The sequence below is a fragment of the Mus pahari genome, chromosome 20 (assembly GCF_900095145.1).
Source record: "Mus pahari chromosome 20, PAHARI_EIJ_v1.1, whole genome shotgun sequence".
Taxonomy (NCBI): Eukaryota; Metazoa; Chordata; class Mammalia; order Rodentia; family Muridae; genus Mus; species Mus pahari.
In genome coordinates, this window is record NC_034609.1 from 28,458,161 (window position 1) to 28,476,575 (window position 18,415).

General features: G+C 46.6%; 1 protein-coding gene across 2 annotated transcripts in view; it reads left to right on the plus strand.

Moving 5' to 3' along the window:
- The first annotated feature begins 4,530 nt into the window (after positions 1-4,530).
- Ces2 (carboxylesterase 2) overlaps positions 4,531-18,415 on the plus strand; it is a 15,342-nt gene continuing 1,457 nt past the window's right edge. Inside the window, exons 1-10 of one of the 2 annotated variants that reach the window (XM_021220122.2) lie at positions 4,531-4,649; positions 13,022-13,226; positions 14,487-14,628; positions 15,103-15,236; positions 15,346-15,604; positions 16,006-16,104; positions 16,378-16,518; positions 16,608-16,688; positions 16,933-17,077; positions 17,500-17,637. In XM_021220122.2, the coding sequence (XP_021075781.2) occupies positions 4,532-4,649; positions 13,022-13,226; positions 14,487-14,628; positions 15,103-15,236; positions 15,346-15,604; positions 16,006-16,104; positions 16,378-16,518; positions 16,608-16,688; positions 16,933-17,077; positions 17,500-17,637 (1,462 nt within the window). In that variant the 5' untranslated portion in view covers position 4,531. The remainder of the gene's footprint in view (positions 4,650-13,021; positions 13,227-14,486; positions 14,629-15,102; positions 15,237-15,345; positions 15,605-16,005; positions 16,105-16,377; positions 16,519-16,607; positions 16,689-16,932; positions 17,078-17,499; positions 17,638-18,415) is intronic. The other variant, XM_029532389.1, reaches the window with a different exon arrangement.

Consider the following 18,415-nt stretch of genomic DNA (forward strand, 5'->3'; position numbering starts at 1 on the left):
TCCACCCCCATCCCCAGCTACTGACTTTAAGCTGACTTTAGGTGGGGAGCTGTTTTTGATCCCAGCTGTTACCACTGAATGTTATCCCAGTTGGTTCCTGCCAGCCCTTCCAGGTTTGCATTCCTCTGTTTTGTGTAACTTCCCTATTTTCTTCTGTATAAATAGTCTGATGCTCAATTTGACAATTCGCATCCAGATACCACACTCCCTTGTGTCCATGTCTGTTTTGTCACCCCACATTCGCCGAATCCTCGCTCACCTGCAACCAGAGACCTGTTCCCTACAGATCAGGGACCCCAGAAAAGTCCGTCTGCAGCAGAGACCCACTCAGTAAATGTCCCATGATTGTATAGATGTGTGGTCCCCTAAGTGTCCCAGTATTCACATTCCACTGGGAGAAGACTCCCTCCTTACTCTCCTCATCTCTCATCCTCTCCTCATCTCCAAGGCCCAGATCCTCTTCAAATAAAACAGAAGCTTTGGAAATATTAACTATATGGGGGTGGGCTATGTGAAAATCCCCTGTTTCCTCTCAGCAAGACTCATGTCTTCGCTCTTTTCAAGTAGCCAATAAAGAAACCTAATAATGCAAAGTTCTGTTGTCTTCACGTGTTCCAAACTAAAACTTCACCCATTGCAAATTGAGCTCTGTAGTCGGTATCTGTGGCCCCTTCTATTCAGAGACTAAGACAAGAGAAGTACAAAAGCCCAGCAGTTTCCAGTCACCATAAGCAAAAAAAAAAAAAAAAAAAAAAAAAGTGTAAGCTAGATAACACACCGATAGCAGAAGTTTACATACATTTTTATAAACCAAGAAATCCAAAGTCAAATGCCATCAGATCTCTGTGTGGTGTGAGTTGAGTCTCTGACTCAACAGAGTAAACATGGCATCCTCACTGGCTAGAATGAGCAAAAATGGTCATCTTGATCTTCCCAGATCGTCCCAACTCATAATAGCATTGGATTAGAAATTAGATTTCAGCAAGTAAATTTGATCCCGTGGCTTTCAGATTATAGCTCATACTGAACTCTGATATCCACCACTAAAGAATGCCAACTGGTGAAAAAGAAATCCCTACATATTGCCCCTGCGTGTGAAATTTTATAAATGCCTGCAGAAGGAAGACTAGGCATGCTTATGAGACCCTCAAGCTGGGTCAGGAGTTAGGGAATTGAGCAGAGGGGTTTCTCAGTGTCCCGTTTCCTGAGGTTTGCTCTTTGACTTACTCAGGGTTTCTCTTCCTGCACAAACACCAAGAAGCAGGTGGGGGAGGAAAGGGTTTATTCAGCTNACACTTTCCACATTGCTGTTGATCCCCAAAGGATGTCAGGACTGGAACTCAAGCAGTCCAGAAAGCAGGAGCTGATGCAGAAGGCCACGGAGGGATGTTCTTTACTGGCTTGCTTACCCTGGCTTTCTCAGCCTGCTCTCTTATAGAACCAAGACTACCATCCCAGGGATGGCACCACCCACAAGGGGCCTTTCCCCCTTGATCACTCATTGAGAAGATGCCTTACAGCTGGATCTCGTGGAGGCATTTCCCCAACTGAAGCTCCTTTCTCTGTGATAACTCCAGCCTGTGTCAAGTTAACACAAATCTAGCCAGTACACTGTTCGTATCGGAGATCTGCAGATAGTGTGGAGCCCACACTTGCATGAGTCTGCTACCTCTGTGAAGACATTTGTCTATGGAGTATGTCCCAGAAATGGGGGTTGTACATCACTAGGTATCAATAGAGATTCCTGTCCTTAGCACCCTGAGCAAGCCTCTCCTTGTATGGAAGTGTCTCCCTGCCCTTTGTGACTCCTTGATCATTATCCCCTAATCTTCTTTAAAGCCCATGTGATTGATTTCCTTAAATGTTTCAACCCCAGGAGTATAAAGTCTCTTGCACTCTGTCGTGTTACGAAGGTGCCAAATTCAGCTTGCTCTGTCTGCACTTTTGCTCCCCTAAGCCACTTTCTCTGTCATTAAGGGCTAGCTAATGTCTTATGTCCTCTAGGCCCTGGGACTAGCCCATCCCTCTGCCATTCACCAACTTGCCCTACTTGGGCCAGTCTCCCCAGGGCAAAGTCCCCCTTTCCCAACCACTGCACTGACTACCAATCATAGTGTACCATGAAGAGTTCTGTGCCGACTGCCCGGCACACCAGGGAATAGATGGGGTCAATGCTGAGCCTTAAGAAGCAGCGCAGAGGGATGCTCTCACCGGAGCCTTAATGTATTGCAAGGAGTTCCTGGTGAGACCAGTCGTTGGCTGGACCCTGCCAGGCAGTGAGATTGGAGCTTCAACCCTTAAGTTTTTCACTGCTGAAAGCATGGCGTCGCTGATAACCATTCACCCAATGCAGCTGAAGACTTTCCTGGTTCCTAGAAAAAAAATCAGAGGCAGATAACCAGCAACTCATGCTGCTTCCCCTGCATCCCCTGCACCCCCTGCTTCTCCCTCCTCTTTGTAAAGCACTTTCATACCCTAAGCAAAAACAGGACACGGTAAATGAATCTCTGGGCCCTTCCTGTCAGGTGGGAGCCCTAGTGACCATGGTGTCGCAGTCCCTGTGTGCTGCCCTCACTCTCAGCACTCTCTTCTCCCTGATGATAAGCTCTCACCCTCACTCAGGGTCTGTGGGGTTTCATTTGTGACAGGAACCAGCATTGGCCCCTGGTGTTGGGAGCTTGTGTGACTGATGGGTAGGCACCTTGATGCTGAGACCAAGTCTCCAGTGTGTTTCGATGAGACTCCGAGACTCGAAGGGGTTCCCTGAGTCTTCCTGCTGTAAACCCACTGCTGTGTGGCTATCATTTCTCTGAGTACACAGGACACTTCACCAACAGCAATCTCGCAGCACCTTTTAGACTTTCTGTAGTTGCTATGGTTTGAATTTACAATTCACACAGGCTCAGGTTGTTGGGTTCGGGGTGGAAGCCAAGAAAACTCACTTTACAGACAGGGAAGTTCAAAAATGTAAGCTTTATTTTCTGAGCGCCCAGGGAATAGGCCATGGCAGTACAGGATCTGAACCGTGTCCTTGAAGGGAGGTTGTGCAACATTTTTACAGGTTGGGAACACAGAGCAAGGAGGGAGGGGCGGGGTTATCCAATTGTATTTTGACATCATGGGTTAAACCTGTTGGGGACTGGGTCCTATCCGGGACACTTGGCTTCAAGGTCCTTAATTCATTCTCCTAGATATTAGGTCCAGAGTTCAGAGTGATAAAGAGACAAAGAAGCGGGTCATTCCTAGGCCTGGGAACATGAACTTGTTTAAACCTGCCAGCAAGATGGAGAAGTTGTCATTGAGATGGCTGTACTTAGACAACTGTTTACAACAGAAGCCGTTCAGCTATAGGGAAGTCCCCAGCTCCCCTAAGGCCTAGGACCTTGAATTTAGTTTTTCCCTATGACTAAATAGTCTGAAAACAAAATGGTAGTTTCTTTTGAACAAAATATTCGTATAGCTAGGGGAATATTTTGAAGGCTGGATTCTTTAGGAGGTAGGGGCCTAACTAGAAGAGTCACTAGGGGCCGGCATGCACAGATATTCGATTGCAGATATTCATCTGGACTTTCTTTTTTTTATTATTTATTAATTTTATTTATTTGGTTATCATTGTTGCTTTTACTGTTATTGTTGTTACTATGATTTTGCTTATTTGGATTTTTGTCTGTTGACACTCAGTCTTCCTGTGTAACTATGATGTAACCAAACTCAGGATCCACCTGCCTCCACGTCCTAAGTTCTGGGACTATTTGCATTAGTCAACATTTGTGCTCTCCCTGGACTCCTTTATTTTATTTTATTTTATTTTATTTTATTTTATTTTATTTTATCTCTCTCTCTCTTTCTGTGTGTGTGTGTGTGTGTGAGTGCGAGTGTGTGTGCGTGCGTGCGTGCGTGCGTGCGTGTGTGTGTGTGTGTGTGTGTGTGTGTGCATACACACATACAGAAATGTCCCTGAGACCAAGGAAGAGTCCATGCAGATTTTCACACCATGACTACGGGGATTAAGGGACCAGGGCAGGGGAAACAAGTAAATCCTGAACCCAGAAAAGAAGAAGTTTTTCAGGATTGAAGGAACAGTCGTAGCTGCCTGTATTTGCCCTCCCAGTTCCCTTCGCCCCACAATAGGTGTGGTCATTCTCTAATGTGGGTCACTGCGGGTGTGTCTCTTCAGAGAAGCCCTCCCTCTTCTCTAGCTTCAGCTCTCTGCTCTGTCCTCTCATCCCCGACACCTTCTTTCGACCTGTGACTGTCCTGTCCTTACACTTAGTGGCTGCAGGTTTCAGATGCAGGTCCCTGTGTTTAAGGGGCTGTAGATGCCACATAGCACTTTCAGAGGAGGTCAAAAGAAACACAGGAAGTGTGGAGGTGTCTCTAGTCCCTGTCTGCTGATTTTGGCTTTCACAAGCCCAGTCTGCTCAGAGTCATTCTCCTGCAGTACCCACCCTGCCAGGCCCCACCCAGAGTCCTGCCCACACTCTGCAGGGTCCAAACTCCAGCTCTAGTCCTCAGGTGCCTCTGGTTAGGCATGACCTGCCCTACAGAAGTTCAGACACACGCCTGTGTACCAACCATGAGACTGCAACAAATTCACGCTCGGCTAACCACCGCGGCCTGTGGGCTCCTGCTTCTCCTCCGGGTCCAGGGTGAGGCTCTCAGGGGAGTGACAGGGAACTATGTCAGAGCTGCCAGACTGCGCAGAGACTAAGGGAGAGTAAGGGAGGAAATGGGCAAGGAAGGGCTGAAATGGTGAAACTCATTGCTCACTTGTGTGATGCTCCGCAAGTGTCAAGGTGGACCTCCTGAAGCTAAGAGCATAGTGGCTACCTAAGGATGCTCTCCTAAAAGGATGGAACTGAAAAGGGGGGAGGTTTTGAGGAGTGGCAGGTTAACAAGGCCAGACAGACTCAAGATGGCGAGTCAGGGCATTCCCTATAGCTGAGCTACAGGTACTAAACAGCATGACCATACCGTCCAGGGCCATTTGACTCTGATGTATCATGGCTCTGGCCAGAGCGTTAGCATGGCTTTCTCAGAGGCACTCAAGTAAGATTACTTGCTCTTGAGGAATAAAGGAACCCAGTCCTGCAGCTGAAACTAGAGCTGAGAGGTCACAGGATACCTTTTACATCAAATATCTGGCCGGGCTGGGACAGTAGCATGACTCAGCTTTTAGGGGACCGGGGAGAGAGCTCTGCCTGCCAAGCAGTTTGCACCTTATCTGGAGTTAAGTGGGCAGAATGTCCGAGTATGTCCCTCTGTTTCTATCCTCTCCTCCCCTCAAGGGCCCCTCCTGAAGGCCCTAATTCCTGCCACCCATTTCCACTCTGCCCAGGAGGAAGGGCACTTGCCTATCCTTCGTGCCTTACTTCCGGTGGCCTTTTCTCTCATATGATTTAATACCACTCTCAAAAGTCACCAGGACCCTCCAGGTGAGAGGTACTCTCAGCCTCCCTAATGGCTCCCCTTTTAAATGGTCCTTGGCTTGAGCCCACGTCAGAGAGCATCATTAACAAGTCTTAGAAGAGCACACGGGTGGATCCTGCCCTCTTCTGTCTCATCGCTCCTGGTCCCTCCACAGGAAATATCAAGGTCCCTGGGACGCACACACAGAGCTCGGGAGTTTATCTAAGAATGAAATGAAGTCTCTGGCCCTTACTTACAACCAAAATAATTATAGATTCCCTCTATTTCTGTCACCACAATTTAACCCTGCCTGACACAGAGATCACCTCACAGTACTACGAGTTAGAGATCCCTAATACCACTTAATAGAAGGCTTCACTTCAAAAATAATCAGTTAATTTGACAAGTCTAACACTGTGATTATTACAGCATATTCCTACCTATTGCTGTAGCAAGCACAGCCTGAGGCCTCATTGTCTGGCAAATGGAGTTAAAGTTCATGGGTAGAGATCTCTTTCCACATGAAACCCTGTGTGGGCAGCATGTGACAAGGAAGGGGGAGTGTGCCTTTTCACATGGAAATCCCAGCGGGTTGGATCGCTATGCCAGAGGAAGTGGCTTTGTTTAGCTCTAAGTTGAGAGTTTGAAAAAATCCACAATCAGGTGGCTCACTCCAGTGAAGCTCCATGGAGGTCTCCTAACTATGTCACAACACGCTGATGGCATTTCACAGTAAGAGCATGTTGGAGAGAACACTCATGAAAGAAACAATCTGCCCTGGGAACGGCCACTGTCACTCCTGTCTGAGAGCTCTGTCTCTCTCCCTCTCTCCCTCTCACTGCAAGACCTAACCTGCTTCAAAACTACAGCAGTAACCCCTGTATGAGGACATCCATGAATCAGGCACCTCCCACTAGACATTCTTAAAGGCTCCACTACCTCAACAGCAGCACCCTAGGGTAAGCATCCAGGATATGAACCTTTGAGGGACAAAATAGACCCACATCACAGCATTCTGTCCCAGTCCCCAGATTCAGGTCCTTCTCACAGTACAAAATATGCCCAGGCCATACTTTGGGTCCCTTAACTCCTTTGGACATGATTCCAAAGTCCTAAGTCCCATCTGAAACTCAGGGAAGATCCCTTCTAGCTGGGGGTCTTCAAATAACAAGTCTGAGAGTTAATAGTTGAAAAACATTAATGTTGAAACAGGCGCAGCGTGAGCAGTCTGTGTGCCAGTTGGTTTTTGCCAGCCTGACACAATCCTAGAGCTATCCGGGGAAAGGGAATCTAAACTGAGAAATGAATCCCAGCAGATTGGCCTGTAGGCAAGTCTGTGGGAACATTTTCTTGATTAATGACCAATGTGGGAGAGTCCAGCTCATTATGAAAACTGCCTCCCCTGGGCAAGTGGTCCTTTATTATATGTAAGAAAGCAGGCTAAGCAAAGCATGAAGAATAATAGACCAGTGGACGGCATTCCTTCAGGGCAGCTGTTCTCAACTTTCCTAATGCTGGGACCCTTTAATATGATCCTCATGTTGTGATGATCCCCAACCATAAAATTATCTTGTTGCTGCTTCATAATTGTAATTTTGCTACTGTTATGATTGCAATGTACATAATCTGACATGCAGGATATTCACAGATTGAGAACCACTGCTCCATGGTCTCTGCTTCAGTTCCTGCCTTGAGTTCCTGCCCTGCCTTCCCTTTAGGACTGTAAGCTGTATGGTGAAATAAACCCCTTCCTCCTCTAAGTTGCCTTCAGTCATGGTGGGCTTATTCTGTTTTTTTGTTTCGTTTCGTTTCGTTTCATTTTGTTTTGTTTTTGTTTTGTTCCGTTTCGTTTCATTTCGTTTCTCTCTTTTTTTTTTTTTATAGGGATACAAAGCTGACTCAAACACTTCCATTGCAAAAGAATGAACAGAAAAATAGAAAAGAGTGTCAGAGCCCAAGAAAACTAAAAAAACAAGCAGGAGAGATAGTCTCTCAAAACTGCAAGTCCAGCATGCTGTGCTCATGGGAACAGACACTGGACCCCAGAGACTCAAGTGTCCCCATCCATGTGACATTGCTTGCTATACTAGTTACTTTTTTTTTTTTTTTAAAATTCCTGTCACATGACCAAGGCAACTTATACAAGGAAGGGTTTATTTGGGGTTATAGTTTCAGAAAAATACAAGTCTAGAATGGCAAGGCTACGGTGACAGTGAGATACAGATTCGGCGACAGATCTCGCACTCATACTCTAAGAGACTGAAATTGAAAATACTGCATAGTTTTTGAAACCTCAAAAGCCCCACCTCTAATGACTTCCTCCAGCAAAATCACGCCTTCCAAACATACTGAAACAGTGCCACCAACTGGGGACCAAACATTCAAACATCCGAGCAAAAGGGGAGTATTCTTATTCAAACCTCCACCTGGCTGCTCTCTCCTGTGTGTGCTGTGGCCTCCTGGGTTTCATAGGCTGCTGTTGCTGCCAATTGCCTGATTTTTTTATAGTTCCAGAAACTCAAGAGCCTTGGTTCCACCCTCACACCTAGCAAGGCATTCTGGGGGGGAAACCTTGGCAGTGCGGCTGGGGTGGGGCTTCCCTGGGTTTTCATTGACATCCCAGTGGAACCTGCTATGAACTAATCGCCCTGGAATTCTGTGTCCAGGTAAACACTCACAGGTCTGACGCTACTTGATCCCTTTTGGGTCAGTGTCAAGAGCCATCCCTAGGCTGGCTCAACCATGGCTAGAGTAGACATGCAACATTATACCATAATCTAAATAGCAGAATCCTAAAGCTACAATGAACAATGAGCATGTGGAAATGAGCTCTGATTTCTGAAACTTCCAAAGCCTCCTTGTTTGTGCTCGGATGTTGGAGACCAGGCTGAGAAAAACCAGGCCTTTTACAGCCCCCATCTGGGAGTCATATAGTCCTTTGTTGAGAGCCGAGTTGCCCCCTCCTTCCCTGGGCTGCTTGGCACCCTCCCTGCCAAGACTGCTCTATCTCCCTCCTCCCAAGGTTACTCATGGAAATCATGTGACTTCTGTCCTAAGCTGACACCTGGGAGGATCCGGGTCTCTGATATTAGCTGCCCAGCTCCGGAGCAGTGACACCAAGACTGAGAAAATCACAAGAAGTTTCAAGTCTGCAGTCAGCATCCCCCCATTCGTCCTTCGCTCTGTTTCTTTTGATTGTTTCTCAACCCCTCCCCATTCCCCGCTCACAGTGTTTATAACCAAACGTTCAAGCCGGCAATAAACGAAGCCTTGACAAATTTGCTTGGCTTCCCTCTTCTTTCCCACCCTTTTCTTACTTTCGGCTCGGTCCCCCTCAACCCACAAAATAGCTTGTCCCGTAGGCCGGGATACTCGGATGCTAGAGGGAGAATGTGTTGGCAAAATGGAGGATTTCTATGATGTCTTCAGAATGCCTTTTTTCCATTGTTCTGGGGCGTTCCTCTGAGCCTGGCTTCCTTCTACCCATAGCACATTCTTCTGTACCTTCATATTCTTTTTTTAATTAATGATTTATCTATTTTTATATTATGTGCATAGGTGCTTTGCCTGCATCTAAGTCTTTGTGAGGGTGTCAGATCCCCTGGAACTGGAGTTACAGGCAGGTGTGAGACTCCATGTGTGTGCTGGGAATTGAACCCTGATTCTCTTGGGAGAGCAGCCAGTGCTCTTAACCACTGAGCCATCTCTCCAGCCCCAACATCTTTTCCCCCTTTGGTTTTTGTTGAGACAGGGTTTCTCTGTGTAGTCCTGGCTGTCCTGGAACTTAGTCTCTAGATTGGGCTGGCCTTGAACTCAGAGATTCACCTGCCTCTGCCTCCTGAGTGCTGGGATTGAAAGTGTTGCTACCACCACCACCCGGTGTGCCTTCACAGCCTTACAGAGAACTCTTTCTGCTTTTAGCATAGACATGATGTGACTTTTCAGATTCCTAAGCTCTGCCTCCCTTGCCATGGATTATTGTGAATTTCACTGAATATGGCCCAGAAGACTCACATCTTTCCCTCTATGGTTTACTTAGAAATATTTTTCTCCAAACACTTGTGGGCATCACTCTTAAAGTTGACTCTCTATGAGCTTTAGAGTATGGACACAACGTAGCCAACTTCTTGGTAATAGTTGGACACAGGCAGCCTTCAGTCTAGTTTACAATGGATGGCTCTCACTTTCTTCTGGGGCTTTCTTAATATGTCTTTACTGTCAGCACTGCTATTGGCATTCTGAACGTGGCCATGTAAACCATCTATGAAGTCTAAGGTCCTTCCTGGTCTCTTGTCATCAAAGCCCTCACCATAACAACTTATAATGTTCTCCTTACAGCACAGGAGGACTTGTAGATTGTCCCTCCAAACCCTTCCAGTCTTGGGCCACTATTGTGTTCCAATCCCATTTCCACATTTTCAGGTACTATTATGAAGCAACCTTATGCTTGGTACCAATTTTATATCTGAGTTTGCTTTGTAATGCTGTGACAAAATAGCCAACACTGGATAATGTGTAAAGAACTTCGCTTCTTTAACACATAGCATTGAAGGCTGAAAAACCCATCATGAGTGGTATTCTCTGGTGAGGGTTTTGGAGCTCTGTCAAAACATAGGAATAACATTTTGTGGATGGACAATATGGACATGGGTCAACAAAGAGAGTGGAGAGGGGACACACTTTCTCTGTGATTACAACTGCTGTCAATCTCAAAGAAAGAAGCCCATTCCTATGAGGTTAAATCAAGTCCAAAAGACCATGATAAAGCCTTTGGAGGGCAGCCATGAACCAATCACCATCCACTAGACTACCTCTCTACAGATCTACCACCTCAGCATTGACACTGTAGCAAGCTCCAAACCACAGCAGAGGGCAGAATAGGGCAACTCTCTGACCCCCATGAGTGGCTGCCACATCTAACCTTTCCTGTAGTAGGTGACTGGAAACTGGTTGGTTCATGTGGAACTGTGATGGGTGATATGGCAATAGCTCCCTGAGTTCTTTGTTTCCCCAATAAAGCCTGGCTTAGATCAGCCAGTTCTATGCAGATGAAACCGGAAACTAGACAGAGGTGTGAGAGAAGTGAGAGATTTGGAAGAAGACAATAGTAAGAGAGGCTGGCTCGCTGAATACATCCTCCTGCCATGAAGCACAGAGGTGGGCTGAGGTTGCCTGAGACCTGCACAGCATGAAGGAAGGAGATTCCCTAGGACCAGAAGAAATATGCAATGCATCAACTGGGACCCAAAATCAATTTCAGATCCCGCACAACCTAGAAGTGCTTGGACTGCATGCAGCCTGCTCTTCCTGTCATTGTTTGCTGCAAACCTGAGTTCTCACGTTTGGTTATATTCTCTGTGAAGATAGGGAAGGAGAAGGAAAAACTGACCGATGATGTTAGATGGTAGATAGATAGATAGATAGATAGATAGATAGATAGATAGATAGATAGATAGATGCATACATATATAGGTAGATTTAGATGTTTTGGCAACAGCTGATTCTCACAGTAATCAACCCTCTTTTCAAATATTTTTTCATGTATGAGTACGTGTGACTTCTTTGGTTTCTTTGTTGTTGATTTGTTTTGTGTTTTGAGACAAGGGCTTTCTATGTAACCCAAGCTAACCTTGAACTCATCTATAGGCAAGAATGGCTTCAAACTTTGCATCCTCCTGGTTCAGCCCTCAGAGTGCTGGAATTATAGGCAAGAGCCATCTCGTCTCACCAAAATGTATCTGCTTGGGTTTCTTTGGTTTGGTTGTTTTTTTAATCCATGGTCCTAGAGATAAAACCAAGGCCTCTGGTATCCCAGGCAAGCACTGGGAAAGTACACTACCCTTCCAGCACTTTGGGGGCCTTCAAGGTTAGGGAAGACTGATACAGAGTCTTAGGCTTTTAGCCCAGGTAGTTTCAAAATCTCTATCCTCTTCCCTCAGCTCATGAGAGCTGCTGAGGTTACAGGCTGTGTGCCTCCACACACAGCTTAGTTGTGTGTTGTTAATATAAATATACAGTATTCCAAAATTATATTAGTATAAAGTGTTTTAGTTAAGGTTTAAGTTAGATCAATACTTTACAAATTAATAGGTACATATCTCGGGGGGGGCTTATCTTAATTTTTCCTTTTCAAATTCTTTTTATTGGAAATAGATTTTTTTCATGCAATATGTTCTGATTATGGTTTTCCTCCCCTAACTCCTCCCACATCCTCCATATCCACCCAAATCCATACTCTTTTGCTCTCATTAGAAAACAAAGAGGCATACGATGTTGGTGATGATGATGACGATGACAATGACGACGACTACAACAAATCTGAATAGGAAAAAACTAACAGGAAAAAAAAAGAGCCAAAGAAACACATAACACATACAGATACAGAGACACGGGTATTTAAACACACAGAAATCCCGTAAAAGCACAAAATTGGAAACTATAATACATAAATAAAATATCTATGCAGTTAACACACACACACACACACACACACACACACACACACACATCACATCACATCACAAAGCATTATGGCTCGGGGGTGGGGGCGAAGACACCAAAGATACAATTGCATTCATTTTGCTTTGGCCATCTACTGCTGGGCATGGGGCTCGCCCTTAAGTGTGGATTGTATGCCCAGTGATACTACTTCCTTAGAGAAAACTGACTTTTCTTTTGTGAGTGCTTATGACTAGACATAGCTTCTGGGTTAGGGAACCCAACTGGCATTGACCTGTGCATGCTGCCTCCAACTCTCTGAGTCCATTTGTGTGTCAGTCCGGTTGTGTTTAGAAGGCCTTGTTTCCTCCATGCCTTTTATCGCCACTGACTCTTACAATCTCTCACCTCCTCTCCTGCAGAGTTCCCTGATCCCTGAGGGGAAGGATCTGATGGAGACATACCTTTTGATGGAGAGAACACACAAAGGTCTCGCTCTCCCTCACTATACACTGTCCAGCTGTAGGTCTCTTTATTTGTTCCCATACTACAGGAGGAAGCTTCTCTGATGATGGCTGAGCAAGATGCTGACCTATGGGTATAGCAGAAGGTCATTAGGAGTCATTTTATTGCTACTTTCCTGCAGAAGAGCGTTTGGTTTTTCCCCTAGGTACTCACGCTAGGTAGTCTCAGGTTCTAAACCACCCAAGCAGTTTCTGGCATGGGTTCCATCTCATGGAGTGGGCCTTAAATCCAATCAGATAGTGCTTGGTTACTCTAACAACTGCTGTGCTACCATTGTACCTGCATATCTTGCAATCAGGTCATCCTCATATCACAGCTTTTGAGAGAATGTTAAAATACCATAACTATCCATTTCAAGGTTCACTTCAGTGGCTTTTCAGTATACAGAGTTCTCCTGATGTATCCCAAATCTGAGCACTCAATAGTCAAGAGTCCCTCTTTCGAGTTTCAAATTCAAACCAATAGAATCATGAACAGGAGCAAGGTGAGGCCCCTGTAACAGATAATAAGTTTGTGAGACTAACATTTGCTGATCTTGCTCTTTTAGAAAGGCTGAACTGAAGGTGACAAGAAAGTTGGTGGGAAAAACCTTACTGTGGTGGCAGCTAATTATGCAGACCCAACCTTGATGTCACTTCTGCATCCACAGGCCAGGACTCAACCAGTCCCATCAGGACCACAAACACAGGCCAGATACTGGGCAGCCTCATCCATATGAAGGACCTTGATGTGAGTGTCCATTCCTTCCTGGGAATCCCTTTTGCCAAGCCTCCTGTAGGACCACTGCGCTTTGCACCCCCTGAACCACCTGAACCATGGAGTGGTATGAGAGATGGGACATCACATCCGGCCATGTAAGTTCTCCTGCATCCCTGGGATGGATGAGTGCTGTGAACTCTAGGCCAGACTTCCTCATCTCAAGCTCACAGCACTTTTCCATGGTACAGGGGAATTCCTGGGAGTATTTTCAGAAGAACTTTATAATATTAAGAGAGTACAAGGACTCTGCAAGCCTCTTAGATCAGGGTTTGGCAGTGATTAGGTTCCTTCTAGTGTTCTCTAACAACCAAAAGAGAGTTTCTGGAAGAGTTTTTCATTAACTCCCAGAATCTCTGAGATCCCCAACTAACAGCACCAGAAACGAGGCCCTTAAATAGTACAACTCCACGCAAACATCACATTCCACTCTCACTGTGCCCTATGGGGCTAGATGTTATTGGACAAGAAATACATATACATGTACATCAGGTCTTTTCTTAATGCTGGGACAAAATTCATGGCAGAAGCAATTTAATGAGGAGGAGTTTACTTTGGTATATAATTCAAAAGTAATTCCCATCATGGTGTGAAAGTCTTGGAAGCAGGAATTTGGGGTGGATTGTCACATTGTGGCCTGACTCACAAGGAAGCAGAGAAAGAGAGACAGAGACAGAGACAGAGAGAGCAATTGATACTCAACTTACTGTCTCTTCTTATTCAGTTCAGGGGCCCAGCCAATGGGATAGTACTGTCTGCTTCTAGGCCACATCTTCCAATCTCAAGTGACCTAATGTAGAAACCCACTCACAAACAAGTCTGGAGGTTGGTTTCCATAATGATTCTAAATCTCATCAAGTTGACATTCAAGATGTCACAATGTACTTCTAGCCAGAGATTATGGAAGAAGAAATGAGGGCCCCAAGAGTCTGGACTTGAAAGTAGGGAGGTTCTCTATACCCTGTGGGAAACTAGCCTCCACTCATTCATGAACTCCAGTGTGACATAGCTGTCCTATTGCAGAACTGGTTGGCTAAAAGGAGACATGATCATTGTCAACACCTGCGATAAAAGGTTGTCAAAAGGATTCCTAAAGGTCATTATTCCCCACCTTCAGGAGGTGTAGGATTCAAGCCCCTCGATAACCTTAAGATTTTACTGGAAGTCTGTGCTCCATCTCAGCTTCTGCAGAGCCCGTAGCCTATACCTTGCTGGTCAGGAAGTTAGAGAAGGACCATGTGTAAGCAAGGCATCAGAAGAGGATGTGCCTGTGGATATTTGAAAGCATATTTAGCCTGAGGGCCTGTTGCTGGTCACCCTACATCCCAGGGCTGACTGACTGTGTGATTGATCACCAGGTGTCTGCAGGACATCACTGCAATGAATATGCAGGCTTTTAAGCTGTTGAAGCTGACCTTGCCTCCCTTCCCTATGTCTGAGGACTGCCTATACCTTAACATCTATGCACCAGATCATGCCCATGAGGGTTCCAACCTGCCTGTGAGTGTCAAGCCATGCTCATTCAGGGGTAAGAGAGCATTTCTTCTAGTGAAATACTAGAAGTTCCAGATGCTGTGAACCCTAATGAAAAAAATCTCTTCCTGAAATTCAACGTACAAACCAAACGGTATCTAGCAGATCCATCAGGTCCACAATGGCTGCACTTTGAAGTCACCAAAAACCTAGCCATTATTTTTCATTTAATTGATGAGACTTAACATTTTTATTAATTTTCAAGTGACATAGTGAAGAAACTATCCCTATTGTTTTCCCCTCAAATGTTTCTGGAAATAATAAAGTCAGGCTTTGATACTTGAGTGGACTCCAAACAGAGAATGCTTGTGTCCATGACTGCACTTGAACACCACTCATAGCATCTATCTAGACAGGCAGTTGCTCAAGTTGTACTGACTCTGAAGGGAAGCCCAGCTGGGCTAGATGGGAGACACATAACACCTGTTTTGATTTCTTTAGGTGATGGTGTGGATCCATGGAGGCTCACTGGTTATAGGCATGGCTTCCATGTATGATGGATCCATGCTAGCAGCCATGGAGAATGTAGTAGTGGTCACTATCCAGTACCGCCTAGGTGTTCTGGGCTTCTTTAGGTAAGTCTGGAGCTATGTTTGGCAATGGGGCCTGAGCAGAGTAAGGACAGCCCTGTGATTCCTGTCCTGTGATTCCTGTCCTGTGATTCCTGTCCTTGCCATTTATTAGCACTGGAGATAAGCACGCCAGAGGCAACTGGGGATTCCTGGACCAAGTGGCCGCCCTACGCTGGGTCCAGCAGAACATCGCCTACTTTGGAGGCAACCCTGACCGGGTCACTGTTTTTGGCACATCAGCAGGTGGCACAAGTGTGTCATCACTTGTGGTATCCCCTATGTCCCAAGGACTTTTCCACAGTGCCATCATGGAGAGTGGGGTGGCCCTGATACCAAGCCTCATCTCACTATCCTCTGATGTAGTTTACCAAGTGAGTGCCCTCAACCACCCCAACCCTGAGCTGCCTCCTCAGCTCTCCCCTCTCCTAGAAACTCTGCTTCTCTGTCTGACCAATGTATACAAGGACTGCGGCGGTAACCAGGCAACTGCATCCTGTACCAGAATTTCTGAATGGCTAACGGTTTGAATCTACCCCCCCTCTCTGCCTCATACTGGCTGTGTATCCCATAAAGCTGTACAAGGGATTTGCGACATTATAAGCAAAAGTCCACCATTAGGTGTGACTGAAGGAAACAGAAACAATTTCACACCTGCCATAATCTACATGCCTATACCTTATGAGATTTGAGGGATCTCTGAACCCAAGTAGGGACCTGAGAACCCCTTCCCTGGACGGAAGGGTGAGTTATCCCCTGCCTGATGCTTTTATAGACGGTGGCCAACCTCTCTGGATGTGAGCAGGTGGACTCTGAGGCCCTGGTGAACTGTCTACGAGGCAAGAGCAAGGAAGAGATTATGGCTATTAACAAGGTTAGGCTGGATGGTAGGATAGATGGGCCATGGGATGTAAGGTAGCCTGCCCTAGGTAGCCTTCAAGTCCCTTGGACGCTGACTTCATTCCAACCTTCCCAACCCAAGGCCCAGGTAGAGCTCTGAAGACCAGGACGTGCAAAACCATCTGTAGGACCTCATAGAGTGGGTGTGACAATCCTGGGATGACACAGTCAGGAGTGGGACACCATGACCTGGCATCAGAATTGCCAAGGGCCTGACCTTCCTCCCTAACAGTCAATGTCCCTTCAGGCCTTCAAGATCATCCCTGGCATAGTGGATGGTGTCTTCCTGCCCAGACATCCTCAGGAGCTGATGGCTTCTGCTGACTTTCACCCTGTCCCCAGCATTATTGGTCTCAACAATGATGAGTATGGCTGGATCATCCTCTCTGTGAGTCCTGGGTCTTTGATCTCTGGGAAGCCTATCTTCTCACTCTATGTGGTCTTGACCACCACACAGACTCCCCTCTTACCACTTAGAGCATGAGCACAATTGACTCCACGAAGGGAATGGACAGACAGATGGTGCAAGCTATCTGGCAGAGGAGAGCAGCCCAGGCGGTGAGGCTTCCGGGGGGCTGTAAATAATGGACACAGAGGGCATCTCCAATGTAGCCTGGTCATGCAACGAACTGCAGGAACAAAGGCTGAACTGTGATGGTGCTTGTGGGTTGAGTGTCCCCAGAACCCAGCCCTCCCATGATTTAACTTGTCCCATGCCAGGCCCTATACTTCATCCTGAGGCAGTGGTCTTGATGTTCCCAGGGCCTGTCTAATATGACTCTCTCTGATCCCTCTGGGCTAGATGTGGCCTCCTGAAGTTAGTGACCTGCTGATGGAGGAGTACATGGGGGACAATGAGGACCCCCAGTTTCTCCAAATGCAGTTCAAGGAGATGATGGAAGATTTCACCTTTGTGGTCCCTGCACTGCAAGTCGCACAGTTTCAACGTGAGTATATCTGGAACTGATGCCTGATGCCTAGGGAGAGTTCAGGACTGCGGTGCCCGGTTGAGCTCTGGGGTGTCAATACCCCCACCCATGTCCCTGTATTGGGCCTCCGATAGCAGGCACTTAATGTCTCTCATCTAGGTAAATTCTTGGAACTTTTCTGAGACACAGGAAGCTCCCAAACTTTAGTGATATGAAAAATGGGTGGCAATAACATCCTAAGACCATATAGCAAAGATCATTTCCAAGACTGTGATTCAACCAAGGCCCTCCCTTGACCCCTGCTCCTGCCTGGTTTCACATTTCACTACTCAGATTCTGTGCAGCTTTGGCCCCAGATGCAGCTAGCTGTCTCATCATCACAGTTGAGGAAGGACATCCCCTGGTGAGAATCCACTTTTGCAGTCTGTCCTTGCCTCCAGGTTCCCATGCCCCTGTCTTCTTCTATGAGTTCCAGCATCGGCCCAGCTTCTTCAAGGACTCCAAGCCATCCCATGTAAAGGCTGATCATGGTGATGAAACTCTCTTTATCTTCAGATCATTTTGGGGAGGCACCCAAGGTGAGGGACCCTTATTCCCCAGGATCTAAGCCCCTCAGGCATGCTCAGATGGGGAGACTGAGGTTCAGAGAGTAAAGATGCTGTGGCTTGTGTACCATGGTGTATCACAAAAGGCTGATGTGAGATTAAAAACTCAGCCTCTTCCACTCTTGCCTGTTTCCTCCAGCTGTCCCTACCTGTGTGGGCCATGGAATCAGGCATGGTGGTACAATGGGTTGGTTTACAGTACTTGTTTATTTGCTTGTCTTGACTTTTTGAGACAAGTTCGCCCTGTGTAACCAACCCATAATGAATCAAAGTTTTGTCTCAGTCTTCTGGGTGCTGACATTAGCGGAAAAGCACTTTGATTCCCAATATGAGAACGGGATATTCTAAAGGTGTGGTTATTCCGTAGATAACTTCCTTTCATCGGAAGGAAGGAGGACATTCTGGAGTAGAAATTGGAGGCTGGGATGAGTGAGACAGAATGTGCAGGTGCAGGAAGTGGATTCTGGGTAGTGGGAGGGGAAGAGGAAGAGGAAGGGGAGGGGAAGAGGAGGGAAGAAAAAGGGGAGGGAAGGGAGAGGAGGGAGAGAGGTGGGGGAGAGGTGGGGGAGAGGAGCGGGAGAGGAGAGAGGGGAGGGAAGGGAGGAGAATGAAAGGGAATGAATGGAAAGGGAAGGAGAGGGGAAGGGGGAGTGGAGGGGAAAGGAAAGGAAGGGGAAAGAAAGGAGAGGGGAGGAGAAGGGGAGAAAGGGGAAGAGCAGGGAAGAGAAGGGAGGGGAGGGGCAGGAGAGGA